At 33.5% G+C, this 22,082-nt stretch overlaps 1 protein-coding gene across 2 annotated transcripts; it reads right to left on the bottom strand.

Moving 5' to 3' along the window:
• Window positions 1–769: 769 nt before the first annotated feature.
• Cat (catalase) lies at window positions 770–21,296 on the bottom strand. Of its 2 annotated transcripts, XM_033350621.2 has the most exons (9): window positions 20,952–21,296; window positions 10,226–10,397; window positions 9,119–9,260; window positions 7,944–8,094; window positions 6,092–6,271; window positions 4,554–4,745; window positions 3,963–4,199; window positions 3,389–3,751; window positions 770–1,741 (listed from the first exon to the last, which is right to left on the bottom strand). In XM_033350621.2, the coding sequence occupies exons 1-9, from the start codon at window positions 21,279–21,281 to the stop codon at window positions 1,730–1,732; spliced, it is 1,779 nt and encodes a 592-aa protein (XP_033206512.2). In that variant the 5' UTR covers window positions 21,282–21,296; the 3' UTR covers window positions 770–1,729. The 2 variants fall into 2 exon arrangements, with proteins under 2 accessions (XP_033206512.2, XP_033206511.2); XM_033350620.2 differs by lacking the exon at window positions 770–1,741 and having other exon boundaries at window positions 2,843–3,751.
• Window positions 21,297–22,082: the final 786 nt, after the last annotated feature.

Raw genomic sequence — 22,082 nt, 5'->3', positions numbered from 1 at the left:
GGGATAAAATATATAAATAAAATAAAACCTTCAAAGATTTATCTTCTCCTACTGCGAACTGCGACTATAATTTTGCAACCACAACTGTAAACTATTGTACAAATTGTATCATATTTTATAATTACGAAATTTTTATAAAATTCACTTCCTGTCTCTTATAACGAAGGAAGAAATATCTTGAAACAATTTAAGTATTTTATTAGGTTCATCGTATGCGTCTAATAAATTTATAAATCTTTTCTGTTCAACAAATGACAATGCGATTGGATGAAAATTTTGCAACCATTCTGATGATAAATAACGACATATCGCTTTCTAAGTGGAAATTAATAAAATATCCGCATGCCCATATTGACAACGTCGATTATTTAAAAATTACAATTTTAATCAACGACTAATATAATTTAAGGGGAGGGAAAATTTTTCGTTTAGGGTAACGTTACGATACAAAAATATGATTTATTTTCGATATAAGATCTAAGGAAAGATACAATTAAAATTTTCTTTTAGTTATTCCTAGATATTTTCATCGCATACATATTTTTCAGAGACAGAGTGCTTGCCAAACTTGGATATTTCCAGAATGTAAATATACTGTTACATTTTTTTATAAAGTTAAAAGCTTTTAATACTTGCTTCCCTTCAAGGTATATATACTTGGTATTTACGTAGCCATTTCAAATAGAAGTAGTCTTTCTTCATGTAGACGTACATTCTCTTATTAGACACTACGATATTGTTTATGAAAGAAAATTAAAAACGCATAAAATATTGCATTCGATTAAGAAACTTTATTTATTTAGCACAAATTTAAATTACGGACTTTCCGTATACATAGTTAATTTACGTTAAATCTAATAATTCATTCGTATCATATTTTCTCGAAAAATAAATCTTCCCTGTGCACTCAAAGATAAGCACCTGAATCATGCGACATAACTTAGAAAGTGTAATACTCTGCTTTTCGTTCTTTTTTTTTTTACGTTATGTGATACAGAACGTGTATCACATTGTGTAATAAAAAATAAGGTAAACGTGTGATAGAGAAAATACAAAAATACGTATAATCGAATCAAACGTTATAATACTGTAACTCTATAAGCTATTGCAATACTGTAAGATAAACTACCGTGAAAAACACCTGATATCCCTACACCATTACAAATTTTCTACCGCTACATCATACTTTTAATATTAGTTCCACTTCTATCAAAAACAATTTAACAATTGTTAATCAATCGTCGGTAACCGCAAGATTTTATAAGACGAACCAATGCTGTCAGAAACTTGTAAAAGCCAACGATATTTCAATTTCTTTTTTTCAACCGAGTTGCTAATATCATACTTTCTGGTGGTTGATGAAATTTTAAACAATCGATCAGAAACAAAATACTTCACTTTGTTTCTTTACATAACGGTGTAATGTGCTCATTCATTGCGCCATAAAGCAGATGTTCTACACCTGTCGAACATGTCATCTCGTTTGCCGAGCTTCGCTCATACGTAGGATAAACTGTACATCATCTTTGTTCAAGCAACGTGTAAATACCACCGGGATTCACTGTAGACTTGGAACTGTGAATTTTTCCTCGTTGATAAACCAGAATTTCGCAAACCAACATTTTTCTATTTATTAATATCTTCGTTGAGATTATCTTGCTCAAGGAAAACCTTCGCTGATTTTTCCTTGCTCGTAGTTCCTTATCGGCCGACTGTGAGAGACGAAACGTTAAAGTTGCATCTATAAATTGAACGATATCGATTAGTTCTGGATAGACGACTATTTTTTTATAACTAAATTATGGGCATTTTATGAATTTATAGAAAATTTGAAGATGAAGAAACACATAGAATGTACGTAATTGGCAAAAATGAACAAAGCATGATACAAAGTTTATATTGAATATAAATTTGGTAAAAGCTTAAAGTACTCTGATAGAAGTATAGACAAAACAAATTTCTATAGAAGCAAGCAAATTTTCATAAAAATGTGCCGTGTAAATTTGCATAAATATTCGTGGTCCGGTAGTTACTATCGCTTGAGTAAGGCGTGTTAAGAGTGTGGCGAGCTTTAATCGTAATTATTGACGAATCATAGGATAAAGTAACTCAGGTCTAACGTAAGGTGTGTAATATTTTTTATGTCACATAGAATCGATTTAATATGAAATAAGAAAACATTGGTAACGGGTTGAACTAAAATTAAATTATAAGTATGGAATTAAAAAGTATTATCGTGGGCTATACCTGTTCATTGCTGTCTGTTATGCTTCAGACTGATTGTTATTTGCAAATGTCGAGACACAATGGAGAAGATTGAGACGTTAAATTTGAAGCGTTCTCCTTCGGCGAAAATAATTACCGAAATCGTAAAATGAATAGGATACTTGCAAACAATTTTCGCGGACAATTAATTTGACGTTCTTTGTTCATTTAACAGCGAATAATTCTCACCTAATCTTCTTGAGAGATATTCAGACCTCGTTTTATTGTCCAATGCAGCAGTTTATGTTTCGTTGCTGAATAAACAGTACATCGAGTGAACTGAACATTAAATAAATAGACATCGTGATTGCGTACTAATTATATTGTATTAAAATTACCAACCACATATCTGAAGAAGATACTAATTAATTTAAATCTGTCTTTCAACTTTTTACTGTTGTAAAAAAAAAAAGAGAAATATTGTTGTAAAGAGATTTCCAATCAATTTTAGTACCTAGTTTCATTGTGTTGTCGAATAATTCAGATTGAATAATTTACTATTAATATTGACATATCGTAAGAGAAAAGCTTCAAGCGAAAGACTAAAATCACTTTTCTAAAATGATATTGTAATATGTTTATCATTTAGTTCCCTTGTTCCCCCGTACTCTTTATTTTACTTTTATATTAAATTACAAAACATCTTTCATTACTTCGTACAAACTTTTATGTCGTATATTGGTGATATAACAGTACAAATTGTTCGATACAAAGACATCGTACAGATAATGCATAGTATAAATCACTTTGCATTACGCTTGATTGAGTCTCTTTTCTCAATGGAAAGATAATGAAACGTATTCTAGATTCATAAAGTACACAGTAACAAAAAGGAAAGCGAAGCCGATAGAGTAAAAGATACAGTAACGAAAAGGAAAGCGAAGCCAGTAATATATAGAAGTACAATAATAAAAGGAGAAAAGAAGAAAAAACATGAGTAAATGCGATAAATGTTAAAAGGTTTTTAAGAAGGATGTTAACCAAAGTAACGACGTGCTCTATCCATGAAAAATGTGAATTATTAGATAGTATACGTATGTAGTTCAGCACAGCGATTATAGTACAAAAGGAAGAATTATTTTGTTCATAAGCTAGCTGTTTTGCCAAAAAGGTTGATCCTCACGCCAACATTACGAAGGCCATCGGTAAGTCTTTTGCCCAATTCAGTGTCCACTTCCGTAAAGTTCTTCACGGCCCTCTCGACGATAAACGTTGACGCATTACGAAGGCTATTAACCAGGTTGTTCACCAGCCTGGTCTTCTCGTCATCGTTGAGAACTCGTCTCCAAAATATGGTCGCCTGTCCGAAATTATCTTCATCTTCTATATCGTAACGGTCCACGTCGCCACTCACGTGGTAGCTTGTGGGACGAGCAGCTGGACATTCTTGTGGGCCACTGAAACTGTTGGGGAAATAGTTCGGCGCACCGTTTTGATTATAGAAGGTCATCGGGCCATCGCGTTGGTAATTCATCGCGGAAATCGCCTAAAAAATAAAACGATTGTTCATTTATTTTTCCTTTTATTATGAGTGACGATACAGTTATTGAGAAAAATATTTAAAAAAATGAGAAATTGATCTATTTGTTGATTACTATCGTTATAATATACGCATATTGTCATATTATGCAGATGGAATATCTTCTTTGCTGGCTAATATATGCAAGTATATTATATATGCATATAATAGCAGTTACCTTGTACGGGCAGTTCACAGGTAACTGAAGATGATTCGGTCCAAGACGATGCCTGTGAGTATCACCGTAAGAGAATAGTCGACCCTGTAGCATTTTGTCAGGACTTGCTTCAATACCAGGTACCATGTGAGCCGGATCAAAAGCTATTTGCTCCACGTCAGCAAAGTAATTTTCAGGATTTCGGTCTAGCACCAGCTTACCAACAGGTATGAGCGGGAACTCGTCATGCGGCCATACCTGTTCAGTTAGGAACAAAGCGCTTCTTTAAATCTTGCTAGCATCGCAAATTTTCTTAAAAATTCTTTTCTTTCGAATCTTTAATTTCTCCACGATTAAAATCAATGGCTATTCCTTGTAACTTATTTTAACATCTCATCTTCAACGTATATTTCAATAAGTGAAATTGAATGGGAAAATTTATTATCATTTATAGACTACGTATTCATCTAGTTTTCTTTTTACAAACGTAATCGTTTAAATCCTGTGTGTAAAATTTGAATTCTGTTGTTTGAACTAACGCCTGTATTTTATAAAATGACGCAATAAAATTACTTTATCAAGATCTAACGTATTGAGTTACATTGTTATTACTTTGGTCAAATCGAAGGGGTTCCATCTGAACTTCTTTGCTTGAGATGGCTTCATCACTTGAATAGAGAACGTCCACGTCGGATAATTATGTGTAGCGATCGCATTGTAAAGATCTTTGATCGAGTAATCGGGATCAGAGCTGCTTAATTCAGCCGCCTTATCGACTGGGATATTTTTAATTCCTTGGTCGGTCTGAAATAATTTCAAACAATATTATTAAAAAAATAGAGATGAATTAGTATGTGCATACGAAATATTTTTCATTTATGACAAAATCTTTTCTCTTTCCTTATTCGTTGCTAGCTTATGTCAAATTAAATAAAAATATAATAAAATATTGTATATGTATTTAAAAAGCATATAAACTTTTAATATGATAAATAATCTTTAAAACTCGGCAGATGGACGAAATTGAACGTAATATTTAACGTTGTAATATATAATATTAAAGTTCAATATTATCGACAGCTTCGTATTCTTTTATTTCGAAATTTATTTCATAAGCTACCGGCTTTTTCTCAAAATAAATGCACATTTTCAAACATTCCATTCATTCGATTCGGTTCACGTATATCATTATTTATACTCTTTCTCGTGTTTTATGCCGTTTTGTATCTGCAATCGACATTCGCTGCTATTTATGAAACATATTTTTTTATTCATGACGAGTTTTTTTGCTTTAACTTTCGTTTCTATAAACTAACTGAATACCAAATATTAAACCTCGTAATTTTGGAACTGATATATACAAATCTTGTCAAACAAAATATAAAAAGGGAAAGGAAAAATATTTTGACTGGATAATTTTCTTATACAAGTATTTTCAACGCGGATACACGGTATCTTATGCGTAATTGTTTAACTTCAATTGTTTAAAATTTCGTTCCTTAGAAGAATCTTTAAAGTGATTTTATATCGCTCAACTGCGCTTCCATACTTTGATCAAAACAATCAACAGAAGTAGATGACTTCTTTTTCTTCTTGGAAAAAATACAATGCAAAATACAATCTGATACTATCTGTTCGCGTAATAAAAAATGTAGAAAGTCGCCTCACCACGGTGATAGCCACAGCGAACAAACGCGTCGAACCGTTGTATCATTAATTTCTACAAAACAAAACAGAACTAAACTCATCTCTTTTCGTTTTCAAGGTTTTACATTCTTTATGCAATAAAACTTCTAATCACGTTGCATATATATATTTTATAAACTATCGTCGATAGATCGTAGATTCTGTTGTATACACAAAAATAAAATCTAAATACAAATTTATTTCACCTGCTAAAAATTGTAATTAATATTTTATCTGAAACATTTTATATGTATTTTTGCGTACTATATCGATTCTACGTATTTTAAGGTTTCAAAATATCGCGTAAAAGCTTAAGAAGCCACTGTCTTCTCATCGATGTTCAATTTTCGTTCTACATTTTCACAAACATAATCTCTCGCTATTTCTTAGTATCGTACAAGTCATATACCTCGGTTTCTTCAAAACGACGACGCTTATCCTGTAAAGTATAATAAAAGTCGCACCTTGTAGTGGAATTTACAGTAGACTATGTCGTTGTCGGCGTTCACTAGCTTGAACGTATGGGAGCCGTAACCATTCATGTGACGATGACCGTCGGGAATACCTCGATCCGAAAACAGGAACATGATCTGGTGCGTTGACTCGGGTCTCAGAGAGATGAAGTCCCAGAACATGTCGGCGTCCTATGCAAGACAATTCAATTAACACGCCGTTTAGTCTGGCGCGCGCTAATTAGTGAACGCGGATATGCTGTACGCAGAATAGCAAGGCATACATGTAGTCACATCTACGCTAACAACTATATAATAACCATATAAATGTGCAATTACGCGCTTTTCGGCGAGAGAAACGAAAACGAACGCGATTACAAAAACGATAGGAACCCGAGAACGATAAACTATGTCTCTTAATAAATAAAATTACTGCTAGCAATTCCTACCACATATTCGAGATCTATAGCGTATCAGAGAATGATAAATCGCAAACATCGTTAGATGGCATCGGTCGGTGCAAGTTTTCTTCTCCAACGTACAAAATTATTTGCTAAGTTCTCTTTTAAATAAACGAAACACAGTGTACAGTTCGAGTTGGCAGCGATGATCAAGAAGCTTTGATTCAACGTTACATTGCTACGCTCGCTTTTCCACGAGGAACAGGATCGATCGGGGATCGCAAGAGCTTCTACGTAGGATTTCACAAGTATCCGAAACTCGACTCCGGAAAGTCACGAGTATTTAGGAAATCCTACGCTGCGAGAAAGTTTCCAGTTCCGGCCGATTTAGACTAATCACTGTCTGACCTGAATCGAGTCTCCAGAGGTATCTGAAAATTTCTAATACTATTCCACGTTAATTAACTTATCGTTTACCGATCGGATACCAGGGAACCCTGGCATGTAGCTATTACTCTGACAATCTTGGTAATTGCAAAATAAACTTCACAAGCTGATCTTAAAGTTTTGATCCCTCGCAGATGTTTTATTATTTCTACCGCATAATCTAATTACCTCACTGTACTATTTGTCGTATCTTCGTTAGAATGGCTTAACACTGGAACTACCACAGCAGTCAAAATGAATGGTTCTACAATTTTATAAACGTGTTAACCCTCGTTTAGGGATTACCAGATGGATTAATAATACCAAAAATGTACTACATAACATGGAATTGCTTCTGTAAGAAAGTAATAAATCGGTAAATATAAAAATATTCTATTATTACGTATTTTTTAAAGATCAATCATTTTGACTGGTTTTGGTAGAAATAGGTTCGTGTTAACTATCGGCAGTTCTAGTGTTAAAAGAAATGCGAGAACGTAACGTTTGAAACGCTTTTAAACATTTATATTTCATATCGCTGTGTTAACGTTTATTCTTAATCAAACGCTAAAGTTTCAGATTCGGACCTGAAACGAATTCATATGCGAAAAACAAAGCATAGCAAAGCTGCAAAATCAGTTTCACCCTTTCGTAGGCAATAAACTCTGCCAACAAAGCTACCACGATTACCGAACTCTTACTATACAGAATAATTTTGAACGTGATTTAGCTTGAATAGAAAATTAAAATAGTATAATCCTCGGCTATAAACTCCATATAACTCGTAACGTTTCTTGCACGAACTTAAAGTAACAGGCGACAGAAAGACTAACTCTGACTGACCAAAATCTGCATGTCCAACTATCCGGGACGGAATAGAAAAATAAAACTCTAACGTGTGAATATTTAGATCCGACTCTGACGTTGTCCATCCTCTAAAAAAGGATAGAAAAGAAGACGACCTAGAGCAAGTTACAAGTCTTGAAGAAATCTCAACTTCGTAAAATACAACTCGCTAAACCGATCGGATAACAAACCTTCAAGTGAGTGACAGGATTTCTTTTTTGCGTGTGGATAAAGCTGGGGAAGAATATCGGGTCCTTGATGAAGAAGATCGGTGTGTTGTTGCCCACCAAATCCCAGATACCGTCCTCGGTGTAGAATTTGATCGCAAAACCACGTGGATCTCTGCGAACAAAAGAGAACAAAGAATCGATCGATGATCAAGAAAAAACGAACTCACAGGACTAAAGCATTGCTATTAACGGCATAAAAGGAAGTTTCACAGGGAAGAAATATCTTCCTCTCGTATTTCAATCGCGATTAGGATCGAAAGGACAATCGACTGAACGTTGAAGTTAAAACGCACCTGAGAAAGAGTGACAAAAGACGTGAAATCGCGCGTGATTCATCGAAAATTGTCGTAGCTACAGCTTCGAGAAAAAAAAAAGGAAATTTTCCACGATTGGGTAGTCGCCCGATTAATCGCGAGGACGACGCGCGCGTTCGCTTTTTCGCGCGTTTCCGTGTGACTAAGCCGGCTGATTTGTACGCAAGAAACAACGGTTGTTTCGAGCTCCGTTTCCGGCATTTTTGCAACCCATAATTGTCATGAATTGCGCCAAGTCTGAGTTTCCCTTTCGCGGCCATTAGTCTCCATTGTCTTGGGACCATTCACGCTTTTGTAAACTACTTTTTCAGGTAATTTGCAAGTAACTGTCCGTGAATAGTACAAGCATCGATCCATTATGTACGTTCCGTGGTTATTTTTAACTATTCGAGCACGGATGTTCACGCAATTTTACATTTTTTACAAACGTAACTGAACAGACGGATTCCAAGTAGAAACACGTTTCGCCCGTCAAATATTACAATGAACGTTATTTTATAAATCTCTGGCAAACGCGCGTGAATCAGCAAGCGATTCGTAGGGAAACAATAGGAAGTATTTATAAGCTTCTGATCTACGAATCTCTGATCTCATCGTTAACGATCCAAATAAATCTTCGCTTCCTTATCTTCGTGTTCTTTCGTTCAGCAAGAATTTTCTGAAGTTCAGTCCCCGGCCAGAGAACGACGTACGGAAATTCCTCCTCCCTTTTAATGGGCTAATGAAAATAACAAAATTTCTACACGTATGAAATACGAGACGAGGAATGACGGGCATTTCACCCGAGCACGTTCGAGCGGAAATGTACACGTTGGCAATTACCTGACAGTATCAGAGGAGCCAGACTCGCCGCCCACGCTGGAAAATCTCACAGCGACGGGAGTACGTTTTCCAATGGAGGAGAAAACCTTTGCCTTACAGTAGTTGGTAATGTCGTGGGTAACTTCGAAATAACCGAATGCACCTGCGACCAAACAGAAAGCAAAAAAGAGATAACGATTCGGTAGTACGGTCGGTTATCCGCGTTACTCCGACGTTCCGAACGTTTTATGGATATTTCCTCTGTGCATATGTAACTTCTTCTACGACTTTTCAGTTCTCGCGCGGCCTTCTTATTTTTTCATCTTCTTTCGCTTGTTTTCCCGTTGTTCGGATTTTATGATACGAGGCTGCTATCTGGAACTGCAACTCTCGTGAATTGCTTCGTTCCGTTGGAAGATAGAAACGAAGGCAGAGAAATACGACGGTGAGACAGAAGATGATGATCGTTAAGCGGATGAGATGGTTCGTCGGAATGTTACGTGCTAATTCAGACACCACGATGTGGAAGATCGTTATGTTCGTTTATATGTCGATGAAAGTAATCGGACTGTCTTTCCTGAAATTTCATCAACGACGTGTAAAAATATTGCTATGACGCAACAAATAATATACATTATAATTATAAAGCACTTTCCTACATTAATTTACTTTCTTACATTAACAAGCAAAGTGTCCTTGTAATTTAAACACGTCTTGTCTCGTTTATTCCTGATACGTAAGTCGTTGATTCTGTAGTATATAGTGTCTCTTAAGTACGCTAAACATAATTGATATTAGTATTGGCCTCCTGGCCGCCTCAAAGATTACATTTACAACGCGAAAGGATTAAGAACAAGTTTTTAGAATTACGTACGTAAGCTTAAGACCTTAAAAAATCAAATACAAACTTTAACATTGCATTCTACAGATTTTTCACGCTTTATAATTTGAAAAATTCTTCCAATACCTCTGCTATAGTAGATCGCAAGACTAGCTGCTGTGTTTTATAGCTCGAAAGCTATAAGGCTATCATATAGCCATAAAATGTATACATAGAACAACGTATATTTCGTTATATTCTTCGGTAGATGTCCTGCGATATGTTGAAAACGTGACGAGTCAACGTACCAGCTCCTTTCGCGTGCACCACACGCTCCGGAATCCTTTCTCTGGTGAAATGAGACATTTCGTCTATAAAGACGAAATCTTGAAGCAGAATAGGGCCATTTGGACCAACCGTCAAGCTTGCTGTCTTCTTAGCGATCGGGTTTCCACTTCCGGTTAGCAATACATGCTGGCCCTGAAGAAAACAATAAACCGTTGATAAAGAAAGAGCTATAGATTTTTGCAGAAAGTTTCGTGCTCGTGTTTAAAACTAAAATTCTGTTTCTTTCGATACGCTCAACTCGAAACTTATATTTTTTCTATGTGTTGTTTGTTTCTATACTTTTGAATTAAATATTTTGTATTTATTTTACTACCCAGACGTTACAATGATTTCTAATTTAAATTATTAAGACGAATCGCCTAATTTCGTTTGCATCCGAATTAATATATTATTTCTTTATCATTCGTCTATAATATCGTTTAATCGATCTTATCTCTAAAAGTGACTGTTTTATTTCGAGAAACTTCTTATTAAGATTCAACAGCTTGGTAATAACTTCAATCAACATAGTTAAAATGACTATTACGTCAAATGTATTTTATGTGCCGCGATGAGTCGTTCTTTCGCGGTCAATTAAGTAAATCTGACGTGTCGATGCGAATTATTGTGATGGGATTGCTGTGTTACACGAGAGATTGCGTTTTGTGCAACGCAAGTACTATTCCATAATCAAAGTCAACATTGACTAATCCGTTGTTACGGAATTAACTCGAAACGCCGTGTAGGTATGCAACCGGTGAAACTCATCGCGTATCGCGAGAACAGTTTCATTTTGTACGTTGCGCTGTATGCCAAAGCGTTTCCGTGTGTGCTAATTCTACGCAAGTTAAATTTCACTGCCCTTTTGTAATGAAAAATACAAGCTCGGATTCCTTATATGTGCGATATGCGTATATCACGCACAGAGAAGAGTAGACACAAGTATTGTAAAAACGAAGCCTCTCAAAGTACGAAATGAGAAATGAGCCATCAACAAATAAATTGAGACACAAGCTGAGATTTTTAAGGGAATCTTTGACTTGCAGTCTTGACTTAGACTTAGACTTAGACTTTGTTTTCCAAATTGATTTCGAAGCCAACATTTACTCTGTTCTACGCTACGCTCTACGTTATTCAAGTCCTCTTGGTGCTTTTATTGGCAATAAAATAGTCCTTGAATAACGAAGATATTCGACGTTTAAATAAAATTGGGAATGAAAGAAACCGAAAGTAAGAAGAATTTTCGAGTTAGAATTTTACAAAATTTTAGCAATGGAATTGTGAATTTTTCTGAAAAATATTGAAGAAGCAAGAATAAACGTAATATTGAAAAGTATATAAAACATGCAAAGTAAAGCGTTTATTGTAACGTTCAGTGGATGAAAGAACCTCTGTTTAGGACGCATCTTTTAATTATGTCACTAATACAAATGTCTACTAATAAGATTATATGTTACGACATAGTACCTGGAAAAGAGTGGCCTTTAAAAAAGAAGATCAGAAGGATCAAGATTTCTACCTGAGATACATAGAAAATTAAAAAGTTGACGACTATCGTCTGATATCTGGCGATTAGCAAAAAATAATATTATTCGTGCATTACTTCTTATCAAAAGTAATAAATCTCGATATCAATCGGCAATTCATTTGAAAATCTACCGAGAAGATATAGCGGTAATTTGAAACTAAAAATCGTTACCAAACCCATCTGTTACCTACGAGTGATCGATATATGTAACTATGTGCCATTTTTCAAAGTTTGTAGAATCGTATCATTTTTTATCGTACACGAACCACGGCCATGACTCACTTCGAAGTCTCGTTATAATAATTATCGTCGTTCATGTCCGATTCTACGGAATATTTCGATGGTAATTTCTAATTCCATTGGAGGATCGCGACTAGCGATTCAATTATCTTGCATGGAATCGTCCGAGTGCATCGAAATAAAAATAAAGAAAAAAAAAACATGCAACTATCGTGCGTTATTCGTTTGCCTAATCGACACATAATAAGTACGATCTTTAACGAAGAAAATACAATTGCAACGGAAAAGAAAATAACATGTTGTTTTGAACGAAGCGATAACCGATAATTCTCCCGGCGAAAACGAAATAATGGAGAAACAACGAACATGAAATATGTTTATCTAATATGTTATCTACCTTGGAACGTATAATTATTGCAAATACATAGTTGCTGAAACGAAACCGACGTTCTTTATTTTTGAAATGATAATGGAATTGAATATATTTTATGAAATAGGACATTCAAATTAAGTAGTAATTTGTACTAATTGACTCACGACGTTATTTTTTCTTTCCTCTTTCTCTTTTCCAGAACAAAAAATTAATTTTTTCAGAATAAGATATATTTCATCGTAAATAACTTTTTTTCTTCTTTCAAGAAAAAAGGAATTCTTATATTCTCTAAACTATTCTCTGAACTGATGTGTTAACTTTCGTCGACAATAAGGAACAGTTCAACTAAGACAATTTTTCTTTATTTTCTGCAGAATGGAAGACGCGTAGCTAATTTTCTTATTCTTAGAAATGAAACATTATTTCGTAAGATCAATTTTCCAATTTAAGCGAATCAACTTTTCCTTTTGAAAAGTCATGAAATGTAAAGCAAGAAGAAAAATAAGCTATGCTTTATCCTTGGAAACAGTGTTGCATATTAGTAGCTGATACTGGATGATCCACATAGGAAGTGGAAAAATATCGTATGGTAAATAGAGAATTTGCGCAAGGGACCTTTTATGCGATATGACGAGTGTAACTTGGTCAAAGGTCAGGCATCGTCTTCAGAATAATTTGTGCAAAGAATGCAATTCGCGAGAATTATACTGTAGATGTAATGTAAATGGAATAAGATAGTAAAATTTGGTTTTAAATGATCGTATTAGGAATATTCAATAATTTTGTGCAAAGAATGAAATTCGCGAGAATCAATCTGTAAATGTAATGTAAATGGAGTAAGATAGTAAAATTCGGTTTTAAATGATCGTCTTCGGAATATTCAATAATTTTGTGCAAAGAATGCAATTCGCGAGAATCAAACTGTAAATGTAATGTAGATGGAATAAGATAGTAAAATTCGGTTTTAAATGATCGTATTAGGAATATTCAATAATAGAAAAGAAAAGGAATTTACAGTATAACACAGAGTTAGAATATTATTTCCATATGCATTAGCTTGAGATTTGAACTTTTAATCTTAATGTTTGAATTATATCGGTACTTTCCATGATATAATACATTCTTTCAAGCAAAAACTTCAAAAGGTGTTCTGTTCTCACTGAAGCAATATCACCAGAGTAGTTGATTTCAACGAAACAACAGTATCAACTTGATAAGGATTCGTCCAGCTGTTAATTACGTATAGAAAATAGGCTCGATCTTCGAATCTTCCACTACAAATATGTGATATCGGAAAGAAAATAATTCTTGGACATTATTGTGCTTGTTATATTAAAACGCAACTTGTACGTTTAATATTTGCTCAAAAAAATTAAAAACAATAATACATCTCTCACTTGATTGGATCGCACACTTAGTCCGAACCGCTTATTTTGACAATGGTTTTATCATTGCCAGTTGTCATTAAACTTTGATTGCACCGACATTGTTTTAAGATAATTTCACGAAAAAGAATGAGAATGTACAATGAATGAAGTATACTACTGGAAGGCAAGCAAAATGCTTGTTTCTAAAATAAAAATAATAATATTAACGAACGTTATTAATCCTTTTTTATTTGATTTGTTACTTTAATATCAACCCCGAATGAATACCTTTTTCTATTATAATGATTTGTCTAAAATAAATATCTACTGATACTTAAACAATGCTGCTTTTAGAAATTAAACAGACACCCATAGCTCACGTACCATCGACTAAATTCCTGCCCAAGTAGTTAATGACAACGTTTTACTTACTTTTGTGTGTTTGTGTGCGTGTGTGTGTAGCGTTACCTACTTTCTATTTCTTAATTCCTAACAATGTAGAATAGGTTGATCGTCGATTTCAAAGGGATTCCAACAATTTCGTTATCGTTCCATTCCAAACTGTTACGCAACACAGAATGTAGATATTCGACTTATCATACTACAGAGAAGGAGTTTTCAGATTACGATTGCTCCATGTCAATATAAAATGTCATGTTCAAATTTATGACGATGTAATCGACAGCGTTCCCCTCTTTTCCCCGAAACGAATCGCACAGCTCCTGGATTACTCCGTCTCACAAATCGCGTGGGAATTTATGTTGCAACTTGTTTCGCGACTGGCATTGTTCCTAAATTAATTTTACGATGTACCATGAATCAGCGTAGTTTTACGAGTGGCGCAAGTCCTTTGAAGGAAGAGAAGGACATCGCAAATATCCTTTAGTGGCTGCTTAATTTATACTACCATTAAATTATGATAAAGCAACAAGTCTTTCAATAGTCTTCTTATCGTATTTTCTCCTTCTCAAACATTATTTTTCCCTCTGTTTGGCATTAGAAGAATTAAAATCTCATTGAAATGTTATAGCGATATAGGCATAGCTATTATGATAGGATCGTAAAATTTTCCAAACCAACTATCTTTTTTATTGCATAAATCGATATTTTTATAGTGATATGACGCTAATATCACGATACTGTCGTAGTGTAAATGAAATATTATTTTATCGAAAGAAATCGCTATTTTTATAACAATATGGAAATAATATGATGTTGTCATAGTATGAAAGAAATTCTTATTTTTATTGGAAATACCAGTTTAATTAATTAATTCTGAGAATTTTTTAGTTACGCGTAAACAATTATTTTTCTAGATCGCGCAACGTATTTCCTATTAAGTTCGATTAGTTTATCTATGTTGAAGTGGTCACCACTTCTAAAAAAAAACTCTACACCTGATCTTTTTAATTTTCTCTTCTGTATTAAAATATATTTTCTACCTTACAATTTATCCACGCGTTTCTCTGTTTATACATCTAATAACCTCAACAATCTATTTACTTATCCCTAAAAATCAGGTTTTTTGGCTCATTTAAAATTTTCAATCAGCAAGTAAAGGATATAGCAAAAGTGCCCCCAAACCAAGTTGATCCGAGATGCGTATCATCCAATACACATCTCGAAGAATACCCTTTCTGTTCTGTAGTTACAGGACGAAACGAAATTTGCGGTTTAAGTTTCGTTTCTTTCGTTCTACTTAATGAAACATTATGAAAACAAGTCAGAGATATTTTTCCTCGTGGCGAACATGTCTGTGAAATTTTTCAGAATTTTTCAAACGCTAATTTTATATTGAAATAGCGTCGAGTATCGATGTTTTTACAATGTTACTGTCTCGTTATGGATATTAACGTGTATTTTTTTCAGTCTTTTTGAAATGGAGGAACGCGGTTAAAAGAATTAAAAATTGCTATTTGCTTATATTATTGCCTTAGTTATTGACGTGACCATGTTAATATTTTCATGCTTGTAGCATAGTTTTATTGTGATTATTTATGCATAATTTTTTCACATCTTTCGGAGAAGTGTATCATAAATTGTAAATTGTAATTAAAAAAAAATTGTAAATCGATATTTTCTTATGATCTGGATCAATAGATAGCTCTGTTAATTATGCTAATAAAAAAAAAAGAAAAAAATAGAATTCTAATATTCTCGCACATTTTCTAATCGGAATATTCGAATCGATTTCGTGACGAATTGCGACATGAACTTTTTTTATATAACAATTCCAGTTTTCTAGAACAATAACACGCGACATGTGCTCGTGTGCCCATCTGATAAACACAGCTACGAAATATCGATCTGTACTGGTATTTTGCAGTAAAATGTAAATCTGATTAAAAGGAAAATAAAGATCGAAACACGTTAACATGAATTCTTGTCGTTACCCAAAAAGAACGACACCATTCTACCTCAATACAATTCGCTTGAATGAAAAAATTATCGGACTTTGGTCGCCATATATCAATAACATTTTCAACGTAAATTTAAGTTTTTAATTATGGTAAAATAGAGTTCATACTTTTATTTAAAATTTGTTCTTAGACTTTAATTAAAAAATGTGTCAAATATTAGCGTGGTTTACATATGCAGCTAATTAATTGGCAATTCTTTTAGAATTCCGCAGAATTTGCTCGAACTATTTGAATATTTCTTGAATTTCTTACATTTGTAATGGTTCTTTTTTTCATGAGCTTGATGAATTGTCTGACAGCTTATCGCTTGGCAATTAATATGTGCCACTATTCAAATATATACCTATAGAAACGTTCTTATCTTTCACAAGCAATTATCAGTAATAACTCTTACTTTAATTGCCATCGTCCTATTTTCTGCATTTCGTCCACCATCAATCGTATACATATATATACCTACATATTTGCATACGCAATATGGAGCAATATAGATATACATTACAAGTACGATACATACTCACAAAATTATTTCTCTTTTATATAAATAAAAGTACCATAATACTGATAAATATCGCTGCCACTGTATCTAACGATATCGTGCTTAATATTACTGTAAATAGCATGACTGGTAGCCTAATATTATTTAACATTTTTAATTTAATATTATTATCCTAGTAACTAATCATTTAATTCCTTTATTATTTATTATTGACTAATCACGTAATATTAAAAAATCCAATACATGTTTAAAAAACTTTACTTATGAGTTGCAGAATGATTATTGCGTAAGATAGAACTTAAGAATCACAATTGAAATAGATAATCGATAAAATTACGTTATCATCGTTCAAATACTACAGGTTGTAGATAAACTCATAAAATTTCTCATAACGAGAGATATCGAAAAGTATATTATGCATTTATTTCGATTATATAGAGATATTCTTCCGATTCATAACTCAGGATGATTCCACGCGCGTTATCATCAAGCAAATCTTGTTTATCAATTTTCTAAGATACAATAAAAGAAATCTGTAACGATTAGTCATTCGTTGCAAGACGCGTGTGAATTTATTATCGCGACGTTCATGGTGAAACAGGTAATCTATTGAACCTTGTTATTCTAACTTAGTTTCATTTTGATAGTGAAAGATAGCACGCGAACTGTTCGAACAGAGCGAGCACATCGAGCGTTTCGAAGAGAAATTATTATTATTGTTCATATTATTGCCTGTTATTGTTACTTTTTTACAGCATTATATATTAGAATGGTAAATAGACGGCATTCAGCCCTCCTGCTTTTAATATTTATCGCGGTTTCTAACAAAGAAATACAAAAATTCAAGAAACAATATAAATCGTATCTAAAATTTTGAATTACTAGTATCACACTTGAGATTCGCGTCTTTTATTTTTGAATCTTTTGTTTTGTATCTGGTGCCGAAAAAAAATCAAACGCGAGATTGTCAATTCCTTTCCTTTTTTTAGAAAGATTTCCGAAAATAAATTTTATTCCGAGGAAATGTATCAGTAGATAAAAGAATATTTACGTTCAGTTGAAAGACAGTTGATTGAATATTGCAATCTAGTAAGTTATCATTAGCAGATTAATTTGAGTTATCTTTTACGTTAAAAATTACTATGTTGACATAGTACTGAAACTCCTTATTTCGCTATATATATATTATGATATACACTTATAGAAATGTGATTTATATAACACGAATTTAAAATCGAGTGGGGGGGGGGGGAAGGGGAAGTTTATAAGTCTAGCCATTTACTAAACACGTGACGACCGCTATAATATAGATTAAGAAGTACAACTTAAATTTGTAATGCGTACAAAAATTTTGCATTATTTTTAAATTAAACTTTATACGAATAACGTTTCCTAGATACCATCGAAACTATCAAAAATTAAAGATCTTCGATATTTTTTAATCAATTATTTCGATAAACTCTCCTAATTGAATAACTTCTAATTGAATAACCTTTTCGTATTATTATCAGAAAATTACGTCGTCGTCGTACGTGTATCGACTGTCATAAAAATCTATTCAGCCTTCTGACTTAAACTATATAAGTAGAGTATGAGCGTACTATCAAATGTATTACGTCACACAGAATTTTACGTTGTCATATATCTACATTGAGGATACAGTATTTCACATACAAGATGATGTCATTCACGTGAAATCAGATTTCCCTACTTCGGTAACTCATGGTAAGTTCATGGCAATTCACGACCATTCAGAATGATCGTTTCAAGCAAGATTATGTATAATCAATCATGAAATACTAAGACCTAGGAAAAGAACTCGTTAAATTGCTGCAGCGATGATTTAAAGAAAATTTAATATCAGCGTCTGTCTATGAATATTAGCTTCTTTTAAACTAACACGTTTTACCACGTTAGTAAGAGTTTCTTAAACTCTCTTTCCTCCGCCATTATATTTATTTTTCGAGAGAGCTTTGATTCAGAGTACGAAACAAAAAATTGAATTGTAAAGAATAATATTTAGAGCGTAAATATTTATGCAAATTTATGTTTTCATCCAAATAGAAATTTGGCTTACCCTCCGAGTATTACAACGAGCACTTTACTTTAGATATCTTGCATATTTTTGCATATTATATACCTTTTGTACATGTTCCTGCATTTTCACTTCCCACGACTTTAAAAATGTCTCTAACACATGCAAAACATTGCACTTTAATAAATTATTAACGAAGAACACAATAAAACCGGTATCTCGAATTTTAGTGTCTTACGTATTCTTTACAAAACGATCTGAAACATTGTGTTTTTATTATTAACGATCAAATAAAGAGCAATTTTCCTCGCAGGTTAAACGAAGATTCAATGCTGGAAGAATCATTGACTAAATACTACGAATTTTGTAATGAAACCTCGTTAATCAACGATTACAGCAACGTATCGTTGACTCGGTATCTTCGAATAATCAAATAAACTTCGTCTGATGGAAGTTTAAACTTGAAGCAAATCTATTGAAAATTATTAGTTCAAGGGTGACGGTCATGTAACTTCAATGATCTTTGCGGATTGCTGTCCGTGAATGTTTCATGCACACTTTGACCTATCGAACTTGAACGTTTCTTATAAAAAAATTAGCGCATTAGAAAAAATCGATAGCACGATGTACTTTATCATAAGTAGAAAACATCAACGACATTCCGATTTCTGATACGAAACGTAAAAATGGAAACTACTCGATGAATAAGAAGTCACCCTTACGCAAGATTACATACGAATCGTCGTTATCGTGAGTCGTCAAATGGACAGGATGGAACGATAATCATGCAAAATCACCCTCTGGCCGGTTGTACAACGGTTACCACCCCATCCTATATAATATCGACATAACGAACGAATTATGTGCAACATGTTGATCAAATGGAAATATAACATTCAATTTTATAATTAATATTTATACCCGGCTGTATCCGTAATGTGCTAACAGGAGAAACGCTAAAATCAAACATTGGAGCGAGAATATTTATAATCATAATTAAAATCACTTGGACTTAAAATAGTATAAAATCTTTAATTTGAAGAAAACTTTAAGAAAAATTTCAATTTTTAGCTAGTAAGAAATTAGAATTTTTAAAACAAATTACTGAACGCTGTGATATTGGTTTTTCGAATCATATTTGCACTTTGCGCTTGTACTTTGCGCTTGTACATTGGGTCAACGTTTCGTAGACGTTGCAGTGGTCTGCAATAATTGATTATTATTATTTGGAAAAATAAATCTATTTGTTAATAAATTGCTACGCAACTTTCATTACAAAATATACTAATGACGACCATAAATGATAACCATATCTGCAATAGAGTAAAGAAACGCTATAATATCACAGATATTTAAATAAGTATACTTTTAAGTAATAAGTATAAGTGAAGACGTTGCAGAATTCTTATGGTGATAATGATATTCACTAAAAAACGCAGCTTGACTTGCTCTTTTAGAGGAAGTAAACCTTGAACCTATTGCTCAAAGTTCATGGTACCCATTATCATTATCATTACTTTTTACCAACATTATTGGTCAACTCAACGTATTACAATTTTTAAAAAAGCTTTACCTTTGAACAATATTAATTTACCTCCGAACTCCGGTTTGTCATTGCAACAGAACGAATTCATTAAAGTTCGAATCGCCCACCTACGCTTTACCAAACTACAGATGAACACTGCAGCTATTTTTTATATCTGTCACATCGATCAAAGTCTGTTGCATGGTAACGTCGAACCGAAGTGACAGATAAACTGAGCGTACGTGTTGTATGTTGTATGTTTAACAATAACAATACAACTGCAATACATAAACTAATCTCTACGATACAGCGAGTTTCACATTCAAATATCCAAATGCGAAACATTAGTTAATACAGCGATTCCCAGAGACAAACATAGGAAGTGAATTACTTCATACTGCTCTTGGATAGCTATTTATTTTATCAAACTTGAAACGCGTAAACTTCGTTTCCTGAATGACTCTACATCATTGTATCCAGATTGCGCACTTGCATACATTTATGGATAATGTAATGCATGGCGCAAAAAATAATATTTCAAATATATAAGATATTCAAAGTAAAGTTACTCGTAAGTAATAAATGATAAGTAAGTAAACAATAAGCAAGTAAATAAGTTTAAACTATATTTTTCTCTATAAGTTCGTAGAAATATGAGATTGCATAAATATCTGTAGTGTACTTATATCCTTGATGTTACTACGACCACGCATGATTTACCTGTACATTTTTCTTGTATTCAGTCAACTGTTCGGCAGCCGGGCCTCTGTTCATCCTGGACATTTTGTCGTCTTCTGTCTCTTTCTTGCAACAGTACCTTCTAAATAATAGTCGATGAAAAGCCAGCGTATTATTTGTCTTCTTCGAAAGGAATAGGTTCCTCTGCGTGCCGCGTGCCGAACAATAACTGATCAGTGGAAATGACAACGGTCTTTTATCATCCAGGACGGCCGAGTTATGATGGAGCGCCAATGCGGCGTTACGAGTCAACACTCGACCCAACGAGATCGCCCGAATCACCGGGATAAGGCCCGAGCCGATCTTCGGCATTCTTCGGCACGGTACGTTGTGTGTAATTGCCTTTCTGCCCCGCGTTGATGAATCTATGTATAGGCGCTTACTTGCTCTCTCGTTTTTTGTTCTCTTTGCAACCGGCGTTAAGAAATCGACAAAGCTTGGAAAAGAACTGAAAGTTTCCACAAATGGATAATTTAAAGCAAACAAAAAGCCATTGTGTTCGTAATGCCCGAGAAATTTGTTGAGATCATTCGATATTATTGCTTGTTTTGTCCATTATAATTCGATTATTTTTAACATAGATTGGGAAAATGTTAGAACATTTATCGAAAATTTTTATAGATATGTATATTATCCATGTTACACTGAATATTCTGAAGTTTCATTAGTCTCGATTATATTGCTAGAATTGCAAAACTATACACATATAGAGGTTATAAGATATTGCATCGATCTATTTATAATCTATATCGCGAAATAGTATACGTATATCAAGTATATTTCCAGGATATTTTTGTTGTATTAGCAGAATATTTTCAATGATTTTAATTCATTAAAGACCGAACAATATTTACCATAATGTTTTTAAACACTTCAATTTCCGTCTTCAAATTTCGTACAATTGTAGACTGTATGTAGAGGAAACAGTGACAAAATAATATCAAGCGAATCCTTTGAATTCCCTTTCATGACCACGATGTTAAAAAACAGAGTTCGATAGCATAGATTGATTTGAGAAAATGTTGCAGATGAGATGGTATGTTAACGTAACGTTAAATAGAAGTGGTTAAATAGAAATGGAAGATGAGGGATGATAAATTTGATTTAGTTAAA

The sequence above is a fragment of the Bombus vancouverensis genome, chromosome 2 (assembly GCF_051014615.1).
Source record: "Bombus vancouverensis nearcticus chromosome 2, iyBomVanc1_principal, whole genome shotgun sequence".
Taxonomy (NCBI): domain Eukaryota; kingdom Metazoa; phylum Arthropoda; class Insecta; order Hymenoptera; family Apidae; genus Bombus; species Bombus vancouverensis.
The sequence above is the reverse complement of the archived record's forward strand: the minus strand, read 5'-3'. Positions and strand labels throughout refer to the sequence as shown.

Coding starts and splice junctions, on each gene's coding strand:
- Cat (XM_033350620.2), bottom strand. CDS start 21,281: ATGCCGAAGATCGGCTCGGGCCTTATCCCGGTGATTCGGGCGATCTCG. Junction 9,261..10,225: donor GGTGCACGCGAAAGGAGCTG/GTACGTTGACTC, acceptor GTTTGGTCGCAG/GTGCATTCGGTTATTTCGAA. Junction 8,095..9,118: donor GGCTCCTCTGATACTGTCAG/GTAATTGCCAAC, acceptor TTTTGTTCGCAG/AGATCCACGTGGTTTTGCGA.